The sequence below is a fragment of the Molothrus ater genome, chromosome 16 (assembly GCF_012460135.2).
Source record: "Molothrus ater isolate BHLD 08-10-18 breed brown headed cowbird chromosome 16, BPBGC_Mater_1.1, whole genome shotgun sequence".
Lineage (NCBI taxonomy): Eukaryota > Metazoa > Chordata > Aves > Passeriformes > Icteridae > Molothrus > Molothrus ater.
In genome coordinates this window covers 1,583,805-1,601,475 of record NC_050493.2, presented here as the reverse complement: position 1 = coordinate 1,601,475, position 17,671 = coordinate 1,583,805, and the positions used below count along the sequence as shown (strand labels likewise).

The 17,671-nt window shown below is 55.0% G+C and overlaps 2 protein-coding genes across 2 annotated transcripts; one reads left to right on the top strand and one right to left on the bottom strand.

Moving 5' to 3' along the window:
- The first annotated feature begins 3,217 nt into the window (after positions 1 to 3,217).
- Positions 3,218 to 5,545, top strand: GNG13 (G protein subunit gamma 13). The gene is made up of 3 exons (XM_036392865.2): positions 3,218 to 3,297; positions 4,018 to 4,140; positions 5,046 to 5,545. The coding sequence occupies exons 2-3, from the start codon at positions 4,043 to 4,045 to the stop codon at positions 5,149 to 5,151; spliced, it is 204 nt and encodes a 67-aa protein (XP_036248758.1). The 5' UTR covers positions 3,218 to 3,297; positions 4,018 to 4,042; the 3' UTR covers positions 5,152 to 5,545.
- Positions 5,546 to 5,593: 48 nt separating this feature from the next.
- On the bottom strand, positions 5,594 to 17,571 carry CHTF18 (chromosome transmission fidelity factor 18). Its single transcript, XM_036392864.1, has 22 exons — positions 17,446 to 17,571; positions 17,135 to 17,299; positions 16,889 to 17,015; positions 16,634 to 16,808; positions 16,458 to 16,547; positions 16,278 to 16,330; positions 15,939 to 16,080; positions 15,183 to 15,395; positions 14,974 to 15,071; positions 14,166 to 14,289; positions 13,936 to 14,063; positions 13,197 to 13,290; positions 13,001 to 13,099; positions 12,311 to 12,441; positions 11,600 to 11,762; positions 11,297 to 11,521; positions 10,493 to 10,642; positions 9,470 to 9,600; positions 8,028 to 8,160; positions 7,168 to 7,263; positions 6,445 to 6,502; positions 5,594 to 6,056 (listed from the first exon to the last, which is right to left on the bottom strand). Exons 1-22 carry the CDS (start codon positions 17,537 to 17,539, stop codon positions 5,920 to 5,922), a joined length of 2,826 nt encoding a protein of 941 aa, XP_036248757.1. The 5' UTR covers positions 17,540 to 17,571; the 3' UTR covers positions 5,594 to 5,919.
- Positions 17,572 to 17,671: the final 100 nt, after the last annotated feature.

Here is a 17,671-nt window from a genome sequence, read left to right as displayed (position 1 = left end):
AGCTGGAAGGGGCTGCCTGGGCAGGGACATCCCCAGGAGGGCTGGGGACAGGAGTCAGTGGGGATCCATTCAAGGTTGGATTTGGGCATCTTGGAAGGAATTTCCCACCCTGAGGCTGTTCCCTCTCGTGTCCCTTGTCACCCCCTGGCTGTCCCCTCCTGTCAGGAGTTCTGCAGAGCTAAAACTTCCCCTGCTCCCCCTTTTCTCCAGGCTGAGCCCCTTCCCAGCTCCCTCAGCCCCTCCTGCTGCTCCATTCCCTGCCCCAGCCCCTTTTCCCTGTTCCTGCCCCTAAATCAGCTCTGAGGGTCGGGGTCGCTGTCCTTGGCCCTAAATCAGCTCTGAGGGTCGGGGTCCCTGTTCCTGCCCCTAAATCAGCTCTGAGGGTCGGGGTCCCTGTCCTTGGCCCTAAATCAGCTCTGAGGGTCGGGGGTCCCTGTTCCTGCCCCTAAATCAGCTCTGAGGGTCGGGGTTGAGTCCCTGCCCAGCTCCCCTGGGATCACAGGGACATTTCCAGCTGCTCTCCCAGCCCAAAATCCCAGTTTTAATCCCAGGCCTGGGGAAATGGTGTCTCAACAGATGGCTCTGCTCGATAATAGTGCAGAGCCTGGGGAGCTTCGTCTGCAAAAACCAGGGGAGTCTGCGCCCCAAAATCCATGGATTCACAGCCTGCTTCTGCCTGGAGCACGGGATGCACCCCAAAATCCATGGAATCCCAGCCTGCTCCTGCCTGGAGCATGGGGTGCACCCCAAATCCATGGATTCACAGCCTGCTTCTGCCTGGAGCATGGGATGCACCCCAAAATCCATGGATTCACAGCCTGCTCCTGCCTGGAGCACGGGATGCACCCCAAAATCCATGGAATCCCAGCCTGCTCCTGCCTGGAGCACGGAATGGACCCCAAATCCATGGAATCACAGCCTGCTTCTGCCTGGAGCAGCTCCCTGAAGGGAAGAGATGGGAGCCCAGGGCACGATCCTGCTTCTGGCACTTCAGAAGGACAGAGAAAACACATCATTTTTTAATAGTTTTTAAATATTTTATATCTTGATTTCCTATGTATGTCCTATAAGATGTCTCTTTCAGGAAGCCTTTATATTTTTATTTTCATATTTTTAAATTTTTATTTTTATATTTTATATTTTATATTTTATATTTTTATTTTTATATTTTACATTTTTATTTTAGTTTTCATTTTATATTATTATTTTTATTATTTTTACTTTTCTAGAACTATTTATATAACATGCTAATTATATTTATAGAATTTATATAAGTATTTGTCTATAGTATTTATATTCCTATATTTATTTCTTATATTTTCCTATTTTCTATTTTGTATATTTATTTATTATGTATATTTATTTTTATATTTTTTAATATTTATATCTATTTTGTGTACATGTAATTATATTTATATATACATAAATGTAAACATGCACGTGTATGTATGCATATATAGGTATTCTTTACATTAAATATTATCTATAATGCATAAAAAATAATAAATCTGATCTAAAAATTGTATCCTGTTTACATAAACACATATGTGTAATATGAATTTATTTTCCACTGCAATTTGATAAAAAATTCAAATATAGATTTGATTTTATATATAATTTGGTATGTGTTAAAAAAAAATATATATATACACACACTCTCTTGTCTTTGTGTGTGTGTATATATATATATAATATATATATATATATATATTAGATATTATTTATTTTTTTATTATATATAAAATCATGGGCCTGGATGGTCTTTAAGGTTCCTACCAACCCAAACCATTTCATGATTCTCTTTTATATATATATTTTAAAAATTAAATATATATATATATATATATATATATATATATATATATATATATATATATATATATATATATTCTACAATATTATATTATATATTTATATTATTATTTATTCTATCATATATGTATCATATGTATTCTATCATATTTAGAGATATATGATCTTATAGATAATCTTAAATATATATTATAATATTTTATTTTTTTATTACTTTATATTTCTATTTCACCTTCACCTCCTCTCTCCCCCAGGGAATTCTCTCCCTCAGGAATGGGGAATGGCTCCAGCCCCAGTTATTGGGGTAGGACCAGCCCAGCCCAGGTGTGATGCAGAGACACAAAATCCAATATTAACTCCAAATTTAAATCCATGTTTAGTATTATCCCGATATTAAATCCATAATTCTATTGTTTTTATTTATATAAATATTCTGTATTTATTCCCCCGGGGAAGGAGGAGCCCTGGGCCAGGATTTGGGTGGGCTTTGCTGTGTTCAAACCTTGTTTGTTTTTTTTAAGCACCAACTTTTACCCCAGGTTTATTTTTAATGCCTTAACAAAGGCAGGGGGGTCCCACCTCTGGTTTTCCATGGATTATTTTGGCTTTAATCAGCTCCAGCTGTTCCGGGGCTTTTGTCTTTCCCTGCAAACCCCTCATCAATAATTCTGATTAATTCCGATTAATTCAATTATTGATGACGCTGCTCCTTCACCTGCCAGGTGTTCCATCCCTTTTATTTTCCACTTTTTTTAGTTATTCCCAGCCTCTCCATCTCCTCCGGCTTCGGGAAGGGGGAAAAGCCACAAAATCCAGCGGGGAGCAGAGCGGGAAAACCGGGAAAGGGAGGAGGGAAGGGATGAAGGAAGGAATTGGGGAAGGGATGAAAAAAAGGATGAGGAGGGAAGGAAAGGATGAGAAAGGGACGAAGGCAGGGATTGGGACAGGGATGCAGGAAGGGATCAGGGAAGGGTTCAGGCAAAGACCAGAGCAGGGATGAGGGAAGGGATGAAGGGATGCAGGAAGGGATGAAGGAAAGGATGAAGGAAAGGATGAAGGCAGGGATGAAGGCAGGGATGAAGGCAGAGATGCGGGAAGGGATTTGGGCAAAGATCAGGTCAGGGATCCGAGCAGAGATGCGGGAAGGGATTGGGGCAGGGATCCCAGCAGGGATCCAGGGCCTCCCTGGGGATGTCCCCCACCGCTCCCCTCTCCCTGTGCCCCTCAGGCCGGGGGAGCAGCCGGGATAACCCCAATTCCAGAGCCGGAATAGCAGGAGGTGCCTCCATCCCGGGCGCTCCAGCGGAGCCAAATCCCCGGGGAGCGGCGGGGGGAGGATTCAGCCGCGATCCCTCGGCACCAGCCGAGCATTCTCAGATCATCCCGAGCGTTCGGGACCGCCGGGAGCCGGGGAGGCTGCGGGAGGAGCGCGGCCAGGGCTGCAGCTGCGGCCCCGTTTCTCTGCTGCCGGAGTCCCCGAACCAGGTGCGAGCGGGGATGTGCGGGGTCGGGGCCGCTCCCGGGGCGGGGACGGGGCCGATCCCGCTCCCGGCTGCAGCTCCGGGGATGCCAGGCTGGGATGGAGCGGGGCTGGCATGGAGGGCAGGGTCTCACCCTTCCCTGCCCGTTCTCCCGGGGTTCATGGGCTTGGGGACAGGGAAACGTCCCCTTGTGCCGCCGGGTTTTGGGGTGGCACGGGGGCCACCCCACTGCGGGCACTGCTTGAGCCCCCTCTGCTGCTGTGCCTCAGTTTCCCCATCACGCCCATCCTCCCACGGGGTCGCTGTTGGGGGACAGTGGGGTGGGGGGTGCAGAGGGGTTTGCTTTGCTCCCCAAATCTGTGCTGGCCGCCCCCCTGAGCCCTTTCCGGCGCTCTTGAGGCGGCCCCAAATCCGTCCTGGTCCCTCCAGAGCCGTGGTCGGGCAGGACAAGGACAAACAGCCCCTTCCCGAGGAGCCTCGGGCTGCTCTGTGCTGCTCCCCACCCAAATTCCAGTCAAATCTGCCTCAGTCCCCGCGTTTTGCATGAGAGGAGCGCTGGGCAGCCTTTGCCTCAACCAAAACAGCCCCAAAAGCTCCCGGAGCCCTTGGCTGCTCGTCTGTGGGCTTGGAAACCTCCCCCAGAGCCTGTCCCCATCCTGGGGGAGCCTTTGGGGTGCAACTGAGGGGTCAGGGCAGGACAAGGCACCAAAATCCCCATTCCCAGCCCAACGGAGCCCTCGGAGAGCGCGATGGACGAGTGGGATCTCCCACAATGGAAAAAAGAGGTGGAAAGCCTCAAGTACCAGCTGGCCTACAAGAGGGAGATGTCCTCCAAGACCATACCTGAGTGAGTGGGGACCTTTCCTTTCCTTTCCTTTCCTTTCCTTTCCTTTCCTTTCCTTTCCTTTCCTTTCCTTTCCTTTCCTTTCCTTTCCTTTCCTTTCCTTTCCTTTCCCTTCCCTTCCCTTCCCTTCCCTTCCCTTCCCTTCCCTTCCCTTCCCTATATTCTATACATTCTATGTTGTCCATAATGCCCAAAAAATAATAAATCTGAGCTAGAAATTGTATCCTATCTACATAAACACATACATGTAATATGAATTTTATTTTCCACTGCAATTTGATTAAAATTAAAATATAGATTTGATTTTATATATCATTTGGTATGCATATATATATATATATATATATGTATACATATGCAGTCTCTTGTTTTTGTATATATATATGATTTATTTTTTTATTATATACAAAATCGTGGCCCTGGATGGTCTTTAAGGTTCCTACCAACCCAAACTATTCCATGATTCACTTTTATATATGTATTTTTGAAATTAAATATAGATATATATATAGAGATATATATATAAATATATATAGAATATATATATATTTAGATTATATATATTATATATAGTATATTATGTATTATATATACTATTATATACTATTATATACTATAAAATATTATTATGTATTATTATATGTATTATATATTATATACTATTATATATTATATTTATATTATATAAAAAATATATATTTAGAATATACATATTCTACTCTATGATATGATACAGTAGAATCTGCACCCAGGGTGCAGATCCCCCCTTCCCAGAGCTTTGCAGAGCTCAAAATCCTTTCAATCACGGCTGGCTCTGTTCCCTGCCTGCTGTCACAGAGTTGGGGACAGCCCCAGGATCCCCCAGGGCCCCCCTTGGGCTGTGCCCACCCTCCCTCCCCTCTCTGCAGGTTTGTGAAGTGGATCGAGGACGGGATTCCCGAGGATCCCTTCCTGAACCCAGAGCTGATGAAGAACAACCCCTGGGTGGAGAAAGGCAAATGCATCATCCTCTGAGGCTCTGTCCCCCCTGCAGGACGGGCTTGGACCCCTGAGCTCCAGTTCCAGCCCCAGACCCTGAACAAAGCCCTGCCCTCTGCTCCTTTCTGCTCTCGTAGCTGTAGAAGGGGTTTTAGAAATGGGGGGACACGGGGAACCCCCCAGGATGGGCAGCCTGGGGGGAGGAGCAGCAAAAGCTGCTCCAGGGGTGTGCTGCAGCTTCATCTCACACTTCTGCCACCCCAAACAGGCAGAGTTTTGCAACCTGTAAAGAAGCTTTTTATAAAACCCCCCATTTTTAGTGATTTTAGATACTTTTGTACACTGTAGGATATTGCTTCACAGCAAACCAGGCAGAACCTGGCCCCTCGAGTTTATGTCTGAAATAAACAGAGCAATACTTCAGCATTGATTTTTTTAGATCCATTTTATTTCTTTTCTTTTTTTTTTTTTTTAACAAAATAAGAGGGTAATAAAAAAGATCATGGCCCAAAATCGTGGGCACACAGGCCAGCCATGGGTTGGAAAGGCAAACCCAGCTGATCCTCCAGCTCCAGCTCAGCTGAGCACAGCCCTAGAGCAGGTCCCTGATGTAGAGGATCCCTTAGAGCAGGTCCCTGATGTAGAGGATCCCTTAGAGCAGGTCCCTGATGTAGAGGATCCCCTAGAGCAGGTCCCTGATGCAGAGGATCCCTTAGAGCAGGTCCCTGATGTAGAGGCTCCTCTAGAGCAGGTCCCTGATGTAGAGGTGCCCCCCTAGAGCAGGTCCCTGATGTAGAGGATCCCCTAGAGCAGGTCCCTGATGTAGAGGTTCCTCCTGACAGCGTTGGAGAAGCCCTCATTGAAGCGGAACCAGACGTCGCTCCTGCCCACGGCCTTTCCCATCTGCAGCTCCAGGGACTCCTCCTTGGAAACCTGGGGGGCTGCAGCAGCAAAATCCACTTTAAAAACCTTCAAACTGTATCAGCTGTGCCCTGGCTGCAGAGGGGGATTGAGGGAGGCTCTGCTAGGGCAGAGCTGATGCTCCCAAATCCCGGATGCTGCAACCAAAAATTCCCCCCAAATTCCCTTTGGATGGGGCCAGAATCCATGGATGTGCCCACAGGAACTCTCTGCCAGCTGGGCTAGGCTGGCATTGTCCCTGCTGCTGTGCCCTGGGGACAGGGCTGAGGGACAGGAGCCCCTCTTTGGGAATGGGGAGAGCCCCCAGTGGCACCCAGGGGCCACCCTGTCCCTGTGCCACCCACCTGGGGCTGGAGCCACCCTGTCCCTGTGCCACCCACCCGGTTCTGAGGTCCCTGTGTCACCTACCCGGGGCCTTGGCCACCTCTTTCCGCTGGAGTGGCCTCCCAAAAAAGTCCAGTTCAGGCTGTGGGAAGCAAGAAGCAGGAATGGGGGTGGCTCTGGGGCACCTGCCCTTCCAGCTGCTGCTCAGGGAGGGACAGAACCACGGCAGGGCTGCCCCTGGGCACGGCTCAGGCACCCCAAGGCTCTGCTGAGCAGAGCAGGAGCCAAATGCAAATCCTGCAGGAAGGGCCAGAGGCCTGGGAATGCAAACAGCATCCAAATTTGGGGGAAAGGCAAAATGTGAGGCTCAGCTGGGGTTTTACAGGCAGGAGAGGGTGGGGAGCTGAGCCCTGGAGAGGGGCAGTGCCAGGGAAGGATCCCAGCTCCTCCTGGAGCCCAGGGTGGGACCATTCCAGAGCAGCTTTTCCAAGCTGCTTTCCCACAGAGCCCAAGTTCAGCTATTTCAGCCCAAATTCCCAGAGCTCCTCCCTCCCCCAGCCCTGAAAACTTCCCAGGACACATCCAAAATGTCACCCAGCTCCAAGTCATGCCAATCCCAGTGATGCCTTTATGTGACACTCAGAGCTGGGCTGGGCTATTAAAGGAAACTGGACTAAAAATCCCAATTCCAGAGGAGCCAGGGAGAGCCTGGCAGCCCAGGAAGGGCTGGTGGGAGGTGGGGCAGGGATTGGGGCAGGGACTGGGGCAGGGATTGGGGCAGGGATTGGGGCAGGGACTGGGCCTGACCTTGTCCTGCAGGGCTGCTCTCCTCACGATGTGCTCCAGGCGCTGCTGGTGGTTGGGGGTCTCTGCTGGCTCCTCCCCGGGGCCATTCCCGGGGTCCTGTGGGGAGGACAGAGCTGAGCCAGGCTCCCCTTGGGGTGTCTGAGCTCCTGGCACCCCCCTGGCCCCATCCCACCCAGCCCCTGCTCGCTGCCAGGTCTGATTCCAATATCCCAAAGATTTTTCCATCATTTTCTGCCTTGTGGGATCAGCCCCAGCTGAAGCCCCTTTCCCTGGGATTTCACATCCCTACCATGTAAACAAGGAGCTTTCAGAGATGTTTTTGCAGCTTCTCTTTGTCCCAGACATCTCCCAGGAGCCTTTCTCGTGCTCCAAGGGGCTCCCAGGGATTAATTATCCCGCTGGCACCAGGGCAGGGCAGGCATCAGCTACACCCAGGATGTTTCTCCACCTTTTCCACCCCTTCCCATCTTTTCCTGCCTCCAGGAGCAGGGGCAGAGCCACTCTGCTGCTCCTGGGGGGCTTTGGGAGTGGCAGCAGCCAGGGAAGGGGAGGCAGGGAAGAGTTCACCTCCCACACGGCCAGGTACAAACAGCAGCCAAAAATTCCCACCTAAAATCCCCACCAAAAAATTCCCACTTCCTCACACCCCTCACTGGAAGGGTTCAAAGCTTGGAACTCCCTCCAGAATTCCTGCAAAAAGCTGAGCCCTGCAGCCCAGCCCAGCTGTGCAGGGAAACAGCTGCAGCCAGGGGGGTTAATCCTGGATTTCCACTCCGCAGGCAAAGCCAGCTTTGGGAAAAACACATCCCTGGGGATTTCCTGCACACGCACAGCCCTGGCAGCCCTCTGGGGATGCCCACCTGGGCCAGGCTCCGTGCCTCTGTCCTCCTCATCTTCTCCAGCTCGATCTCCCTGGCAATGAGCTGCTTGGCCTGGTAGCTGAGCTGCCTGCGGGCCGGCAGGGCTGGGAAGCGGCACACGGCCTCCACGTTCCTGCAGCAGGGAAAAGGGAACCAACCCCAAAAATCAGCCAGCCCTGTGCAGCCTGAGAGCCCCAGCACCTCCCAGCCCTGCCCCTGGGTCACTCCAGGGGGAACCAACCCCAAAAATCACCCTGTGGTTTCACCCTGTGCAGCCTGAGAGCCCCAGCACCTCCCAGCCCTGCCCCTGGGTCCCTCCAGGGGGAACCAACCCCAAAAATCACCCTGTGATTTCACCCTGTGCTCACTCTGTGCAGCCTGAGAGCCCCAGCACCTCCCAGCCCTGCCCCTGGGTCATTCCAGGGAGAACCAACCCCAAAAATCACCCTGTGATTTCACCCTGTGCAGCCTGAGAGCCCCAGCACCTCCCAGCCCTGCCCCTGGGTCATTCCCCCCGTGCAGGAATGGGAATGGGAATGCAGGAGGGATTAGAGGGGTTTAATCCTGGTTTGAAAGCAAAAAGAGGAGATTGGACAGATTGGCCTGAAAAGCTCAGGGGCACAGCACAGCTCGGGCACAGCAGCAGCTCAACCTTCAGAGCCACCCTGAGGTGCCCCCCCAGACAGGTTTAATGGGAATGCAGCCAGGAACAGGAATTTGGGATCATCAGAGCAGCTGGATTCTTAACAGGCCTCTTTCAGTTTCCCCAGCAACAAGAAGCCACCAGTCCCTCTGCCAGCTCTGAATATTTCATATTTATCCACTATTTATCCACTGATTTTTTGATATTTATCCACTATTTATTCACTATTTATCCACTATTTATTCACTATTTATCCACTATTATTGTCCCTAAAATAAAAGGAGCAAAGCCCTGAGTCAGGTGGCTCTGCAGTCATTCAGAAATCAGTTGTCAAACCAATGTTTTAGGAAGTTTTAAAGAAATAGAGCCCAGGTTTTGGAGTGACATCAGATCTGTTTGCCAGAGCTGCCAGGTGCCACAGGGGTGTGCCAAGGTGGGGCAGCCCTGCCCTGCCACCTCCTGGTGACAGCCACAGGAAGCTGCTCCCTTCCCTTTAATCCCATGAAACCCAACCTGCTCAGCCCCAGCCCAAGGGAGGGATGGCCCAGCTGATCTGGGGATGGAGCAGAGCCAAAAGTCCCAACTCCTTCCTGAGGATCACCACAGTATCCTGGAATGGCTTGGGTTGGGAGGGATCTTAAAATCATCCAGCTCCAACCCTGACACCTTCCACTTGCTCCAACTCCCATCCAACGCGGCCTTGGACACTTCCAGGGATGGGGCAGCCCCAGAATCTCTGGGAATTCCATTCCAGGGAAGGATTTTGACTCCCACTCCCCTCCTCAGCCCCGGCACTCACGGATCCAGCTTGAAGATGTACTGGCCCTCGGGCAGGCGCTCCTGCAGGTAGGTGAGGTTGTAGGTGAGCATGGTGCTGATGAGCTCAGCCAGCTGCTGCTTCTCCTTCAGGCTGTAGAGCTGCGTGTTCACCTGGCCAGGGGACAGCAGAGACCTTGCAAACCCCAAACAGCCCAAGCATGGGTGTCACTGTCACATTTTCTGGAAAAATCCCTTTGCCAGGAGTTCTCTCCTGGGAAGCTGAGAAGCCTCAGGAAAAAAAATGAAAACAATAATTATCTGATTTGCTTCTCCTGTGTTTTGCTGCTTTGGAATGTGTTTGGAGATCGTTTACCAAGTGGTCATTGTTTCATTGGTTTCATGTGAATTGTTTTGACTCAATGGCCAATCACAGTCAGGCTGTGTCAGACTCTGAAGAGTCAGGAGTTTTTCATTATTATCTTTCAGCCTTCTGTAAGTATCCATCCTCTGTTCTTTAGTATAGTTTTAGTATAGTTTAGTATAGCATAATATAATATAATATAAATATAATATAATATAACATAACATAATATAATATAATATAATATAATATAACATAACATAACATAACATAACATAACATAACATAACATAACATAATATAATATAATATAATATAATATAATATAATATATTAGCCTTCTGAGAACATGGAGACAGATTCACCATTTCCTCCCAACGATGGGGACTCAGAAAATGCCACACACAGGGTTTGTTTCTGGGTGAGGAAGGACCCAGACTGAGTTTAGTTCTTTCTTAGGGACACAGAGCAGGGACAGACCCTCTCCTGGGTCAGGGTGACTCTGAGAGCTCCACAAAGCCCAGCCCAGGTGGGGCTCAGGACCGCTCCACACAGCTGGGCACTTCAACACTCTGTCCCCAGCTCCTGCACCAGCTGTGACACCAAACTCAGCCCAGATTTGGGACACAAAGCCAGGCTGGTTCATCGGGTGGGGCTTGCAGAGGGCTCTGGGGAGCAGGGCCAGGGGCTGGGGGCACTCACAGGCCGCAGTTTGGGGGCGATGATGTCCAGCAGCAGGCACAGCACGTCCAGCACCAGCGCCTGCTGCCCCGCGCGGCTCCGGGCGCCCGGCGCGATCCCCGACACCATGGACAGCACCAGGTTCTGCATCTGGCCCAGCTTGGCCACGGCCTGGGGACAGCACAGAGGCTGTGTGTGATGGAACAGCCTGTCCCAGTGTCCCGGTTCTTTCCCCAGGTGTGCCAATCACCTCTCCCTTCCCCCCTCTTGCCCCTGCTCAGTGCTGTCCATCTTGGCATTCCAACAAGGGCAACCTGTGATTGGTGAAGTTCAAAAGATGCCTCTCAGCCCTGGGTGTCATTTGTCCCGTGAGACTTCCCCCCCCTTACCTGGTTGGTGGCATCCCTACCCCTTCCCTGCCCCTCTCCCTGGGGTTAAAAGACACAGCAACCACGGGGTTCTCTGTTCTGTTGGAGCTGTTGCTGCATTCAGAGCCCTGTGGGCCAGGAATAAAGCTCTGGATCCAAACCCTCCAGCAGAACCCAACTCCTTCTCCTTCACCTGGCCTTGAAGCCTCTCCACAGAGGTAAACCTGAGCTCCTGCTTGCCTGGACTTGTCCCAAGTGCCAGCTGCAGCATCCAGCCAGCCAAAGGTGTCTCTGAGGTGAAACCACCACAGCTGCCACCCTTGGTCAAGCAGCAAGGGCCCGACGAGCCCAGGCACGTTCCACCCAGCAATACTGGTAATCAATCCCAATCCACAGGGACACCCAGGCAGGGTCCCTGCAGGCCCAGGGCTGGCTCCAGCAGCCCCTGTGCACTTGCCTCGGGCTGGCTGCTGGGGTAGGCCAGGCGGGGCACGGCGGCGGCGGCGAAGAGCAGGTGGAAGGCCACGGGCAGGAAGGGCAGGTAGCGCAGCAGCTGGAAGCTCTGGGCCTGCAGCACGGCCCGGCCCAGCAGGTCAGAGAAGCACAGCCACTCCAGGGCCAGGCACACGGAGCCCAGGCTGGGATCCCGCACCTTCATGTTCAGGAAGTTCTCAAACAGGCCCTGCAGGGGATGTGGGATCAGGTGGAGCCCGGCTGGATGGGGTCTGAGCTTCCCTCCAGCCCCCCCGGCTGCTCTCACCTGGGCCAGCTTCTCCTGCTCTCCCGAGGAGATGGAGAGGTGCAGGATGTGGTGGAAGCGGTGGGAGGAGGAATTGAAGCCCCCTGAGCCCCCAGGGTGGGACAGGTCCTCGTCCCCCAGCAGGAGCTGGGCTGGCAAAGAGGGGTCCATTCCTATCCTGTGCCTGAGGGAGCCCAAAGGGAAGAGCTGAGGGTTTGGGTTTGCCAGTGCTGGAGGAATATTTGGATCCTTGGAAGCTGGACTGGAGGCAATGCCAGTGCTGAATTATTGGGAGCTAAATGGAGTGGTAACAAAGCATCTGTAATGGCCTTAAACTGAGAAGAAAGGTTTAGAAGGAATATTGGGAAGGAATATCCCCTGGGAGGGTGGGCAGGCCCTGGCACAGGTGCCCAGGGAAGCTGTGGCTGCCCTTAGATCCCTGGAAATGTCCCAGGCCAGGCTGGACAGATCTTGGAGCAGCCTGGGACAGTGGAAGGTGACCCTGCCACAGCAGGGGTGGCACTGGATGGGCTCTCAGGTCCCTTCCAACCCAAACCACCCCAGCATTCTATGATCAACACAAATCCCCTCAAGAAGTTGCTCTCCAGGACCTTGCACGTCCCATCCAGCCTCCCTTGAACACTTCCAGGGATGGGGCAGCCACAGCTTCTCTGGGAAATGGGAACAGCACCCCCCAAGCACCCAACAGACGTAAAAACCCCCTCCTCCTACCTCTGGGGCTTGGGCAGCTGGAAGATCTCTTGCCAGATGGAGAAGAGCCCCTTGTTCTGGTCCTTCAGGCCAATCCTCATGGTCTGCACCATCTGCACGCTCAGCTCCTTCTGCCCTCGGCCGTGCAGGAACTGCAGCAGGAGCCAGGGGATGGAGGGGATGGGGATCCCAAAGCCCTTGGGAACAGCTGGACACAGCCACCCCCCTCTTCCTCCACGGGCAGGGCTCAAAACACCCCAGGGGACCGGGAGATGCTTCAGGAACCTGACTGGAAGGGACTTTTGTCCCCTCTGTCCCCATGTGAGCCTGGAGCTCAGCAGAAACGTGGGCCATGCCTGTGTCCTGATGGCCATGCCCGTGTCCTGATGGGCATACCTGTGTCCCCAGGACCATCCCCATGTCCTGATGGGCATACCTGTGTCCCTAGGGCCATGCCCATGTCCCCAAAGCCTTCTCTGTGTCCCCAGGGCCATGGACGTGTCCTGATGGCCATCCTCATCTCCCCAAGGCCCTCCCCCGGTCCCCAGGACTCTCCCTGTGTCCCCAGGGCCCTGACAGTGTCCCCAGAGCTCTTCCCATGTCCCCAAGGCCCTCCCCATGTCCCCAGAGCTCTCCCCATGTCCCCAAGGCCCTGACAGTGTCCCCAGGGCTCTCCCCATGTCCCCAAGGCCCTTGCCCTGTCCCCAGCACCTGCAGGGTGTTGATGCAGGAGCGGATGTCGCTGTCGGTTTTCTCGCAGAGCGCCAGCAGCGCGCCCATGTCCGCCCGCATTCCCTGCCGGAGCGTGATCTGGGGACAGACAGGGCTCAGCGGGGAGGGGACACGGAGCCAGGGGGACGGGGGACAGCCCCTGAGGCACGGGGCCGGGGCCCTGGGGGAGGCAGACCTCGCTGAGGCGCTGGGCCAGGCGGGAGGGCGCGGTGCGGGGGAAGCTGAGCAGGAAGGATTGCTGCCGCAGCGGGCGCAGCGCAGGCACGAACCTGGGGCAGGGAAACAGGGGGGTGAGAGAGCCCAGCGGGGAATTCCCTTCTTAATCCTGGAATTATTGAGGCTGGGAAAGACCTCTCAGAGTGTTGAGTCCAACTGTTGCCCCAGCACTGCCAAGTCACCGTGAAATGATGTCCCCAAGTGCCACATCCACACAGCTCTGAAATCCCCTCAGGGATGGGGACTCCACCACTGCCCTGAGCAGCAACCAACACCTGGCTGCCCTTTCCATGAAGGAATTTTCCTAAATATCCAATCTAAACTTTCCCTGAGGCCGTTCCCTCTCCTCCTGTCCCTGTTCCCTGGAGCAGAGCCCAACCTCCCCCAGTCGTCCCCTCCTGGCAGGAGCTGTGCAGAGCCACAAGGTCCCCTCTGAGCCTCCTTTTCTCCAGGCTTAGCCCCTTTCCAGCTCCCTCAGGGATTCTCCAGCCCCTTCCCAGCTCCCTCAGGAATTCTCCAGCCGCTTCCCAGCTCCATTCCCTTCCCTGCACACACTCCAGCCCCTCCATGTGAGGGGCCCAAACCAACCCCAGGACTGGAGCAGCTGCGCTCGAACAGAGACATTCCAAACAGCCACATCGTGTGTGGGGGCAGGGTTTGGTGTCCCTGTCCCCCCGCCCCGGGCAGGTGACACTCACTGGTCATTGCAGATGCAGATGATGGGCCTGAGCAGGAGCCCCCCCTCGCGCCGCCGCCGCCGCCCCGCGCCCGCCTCGCCCTCGCTGTCCTTCCTCTGGATGATGGCCAGCAGGACATTGATGGAGGCCTGGGGGGAAGGAAACGGGATGGGAGGGATGGGGTTCTTGCTTGTGGAACAGTGGGGGCTGTTAATGGGGTCACGTTTGAGGGGCTGGTGCCCCGGGCTCACCGCGGGCGCGCCGTCGATCTCGTCGATGATGAGGCAGTTGGGCCTCTCATGGGAGCCCAGCACCGACCTCATCTGGGTGGCAGCTTCAATGCGGGTCTGGAACACCTCGGGGCTGCGGTCATCACTGCCAGGAGACACAGGGACAGGTGACTTTGGGCGTGGGGACACGGCCAGCATCATCCCTGGGACAGCATCACCCCTGGGACAGCACCATCGCTTCCAGAGCAGCATCACCACCAGCATCACGTCCACAACAGCATCATCACCTCCAGAGCAGCACAACCTCCACAGCACCACCATCTCCAGAACAACATCCCCTCCATGCCACCATCACCTCCATAATAGCATCACCACCACCTCCAGCATCACCCCTGGGACTGCATCACCTCCAGAACAGCAACACCTCCACAACACCATCACCTTCACAACAGCATCATCACCTCCAAAACAGCAGCACCTCCAGAGCAGCACAACCTCCACAGCACCATCACCTTCAGAACAGCATCACCTCCACAGCACCATCGCCTCCATAACAGCATCACCATCACCTCCAGCATCACCCCCGGGCCACCATCATCTCCAACATCACCTGCCCTCTTTTGTGGGCAGGGCATGGGCTCACCTGGGACTCAGGGGCTCACCTGGCACCCAGGGGCTCACCTGGCACCCAGGGGCTCTCCTGGCACCCAGGGCTCTCCTGGCACCCAGGGCTCACCTGGCACCCAGGGGCTCTCCTGGCACCCAGGGGCTCTCCTGGCACCCAGGGGCTCACCTGGCACCCAGGGCTCTCCTGGCACCCAGGGCTCACCTGGCATTCATCTCCACGGCGTTGTACCCCGCGTGCCTGGCGATGACGTGGGCCAGCGTGGTCTTGCCCAGGCCAGGGGGCCCACAGAGCAGGGCCACCTGTGGCACACAGGAAGGTCACCTCTGGAGGGCTTCCTCCTCAGAGGAGACAACGTTGCTGCCCAGCTGGTGGCAGCACAGGGACCCACAGCCACGTCCCCTCCTGTTCACCTTGTGTTTGGGTCTCTTGTGCTGGTCCAGCTCGGCCTCCAGCATCTCCTCGGTGAGCTGCACCTTGGTTTTCCACTTGTTGGGATGTTCCTTGGCATGGCTGGGTGGGGGATGAGCTGCAGGGCTGGGTTTGGGCTTCTTGCCAGCCTTGTCCTTGCCGAACACCACCGTGTCCCACAGCTTGAGCCACTTGAGCAGGCAGCGGTTGGTGTACTGCAGGGAAGCAGGGAAAATCCATGGAACCTGGGAAAATCCAGCTGGGGGCAGAGGAAAGCTCTCCTTCATGGAGGAGGCTGCTCAGGGTCCCATCTGGCATCTCCCTGGGACAAGGTGGGAACGATTCCCTTCCCAGCTCAGCCCCCATCCCTCAGGGAAAGCCTGACTGAGTCACATCAGCCCCATCCCTGCTGGCCCTGCTCTACCTTGGCTCAACTCAGCAATTCCCAGTCTCATCCAGCACATCCCATTCCCTACAAAACTTCTAACAGTTCCCAAAAAAGTTCAAAATAGCCAACAATTTCTGGCTATAATCCTCTCAATCTTTTTTGTCTTGTTTTGGTGACATTCCATAGATTCATCTGCCAGAACACCCCCAGCCTCCAGTGCAAAGCTGCCATCCCAATCTCCCAGGGACTCAGGACTGCTCCCAGGCAGAGCAGCACAGACACAGCCCCCAGCCAGTGCTTCCAAAGGCAATTCCTGATCCCAGAGCATGACCCCACCCATCCCAAGCCCCCCCTTGTCCCAGCACCTCACATCATCACTGAGCAGCTCCATGTAGCGCTGGGGGCTGAACTTGTCCACCCAGAGGCAGTGGGATGCAGACTCCTCCTGGGCTGCTGGAGCTGTGTCCATGCTGGAATCCGGACTCTCCGTGCTGGGCTCGTTCCCCAGGCAGCTGCACCATGGAATTAATGTACCCCAAAGCACCCCAGGAGTCAGGGCAGGGTGGGAACTCCACCCAGACCCCCCAGGCTGGGGGTGATGAGGGCAAAAAGGCTCCTCCGCTTGCAGGTCCCCCAAAACTTTATTGTGAGGGAGGGAAATGCAGCAGCATGGCAGGGACTGGAGAGGGATTTCATGCCAGCATCTCACCTGGTGATGATCTCTGTCAGCTGCTGGGAGGCCTCCAGAACCTGCCTGCGACGCTTGAGCACAAACACAGAGGGGTCAGAGACACCCCCCAGTCCACGGCTGGGGACAGGAATTTGGGAGCCAGCCCTGTGGCCAGCAGGGGTGGCAGGGACACAGGGGAAGGTCAGGGAGATGTGGTACCTCCTCATCCACCTGCTCCTTCAGGTAGGAGAAGGGCACCCCCAGCAAGTGGAGCGGCCTGCGAGCGTTCCAGCCCAGGGAATCCGGGAGCTGCAGGGACACAGCACAGCACAGCCCCCTCCTGAGCCACCTGGAGGCCACCGAGGAGCAAACCTGACCTTCAGATCCCTCCTCACCTGCAGCCCTGTCCTGCAGGGATCATCCCTCAGCACCAAGAAGACCCTGGTGCCCTGGGTGGATGTCACGTTGATGTAATCCTCCAGGACGGGGGGTCTCCTCAGGACCCTCTTATTTTCCAAGGGTGGTGTGGTTTGCATGGGGACCATTCCACTCATGTCCAGCTGGTTCGAGCTGGAAAACACGAAATTCCTTCAGTAGGGGAAGGGCCCTTCCCCTCTCTCCTGTTAAAAATGGGGTTCAGGGTGACCAACCTGGTATTGTGGGGAGCCAGAGGTGCCTCTGGGCCACCATCCCAGGAGACATCCGGAGCCTGCTCATCGTCTGCACCGAAATCGAGCTTCTTAACAGCTTCCAGGCGCTGCCGCTTCGGCTTCGGGGCTGGAGCAAGCGAAGAGCATCACTGACGGACGGTGGTACCCAGGGGATGCTCCAGCACCCGGCACCGCTCGGGGCGGGGAACAGGGGCACCAGCACCTGGGGAACCGGGTCAAACCTACTGCGGGGCTCGGCTGCTGCCGGGGACACGGCGGGGACACAGTCCCGGTCCCTCTTCTTGGCACCGGTGCCGCCGGGAGAGTCCCCGGGGAGGTCGGGCTCCTCCGGCGGCTGCCTCTTGCCCCGGAACTGCGATGTTTTGGGGCCGGCGGGTGGGGATGGCTCATCTGCAAGAGGGGTCAGACCACGGTGCCGGTCACCGGAGGGGACCCGCGGCGGCACGGGCGCACACGGGCGCGCAAAGCACAGTCCCGCTCCCTCCCTCCCTCCCTCCCTCTGCCGCTTCCCGTCCCGGCGCCGCAGCAGCGCCCACCTCCCAGCTCGGCCAGCACCTCCAGCTCGTCGGCGAAGCGCTCGTAGAAGCCATCGTCGGGCCCATCCTCGGGCCCGGTCTCTTCGCTCGCCATGCGCGGCACCCGCCCCGCCGCCGCCGCCACCGGCCCCGCGCCCGCCGCGCTTCCGCCCGCGCGCGCCGCGGGGCCGGCGCTGATTGGGCGCGGCGCGCGGGAGGACGCGGCGGGGGCGGCGCTGATTGGACG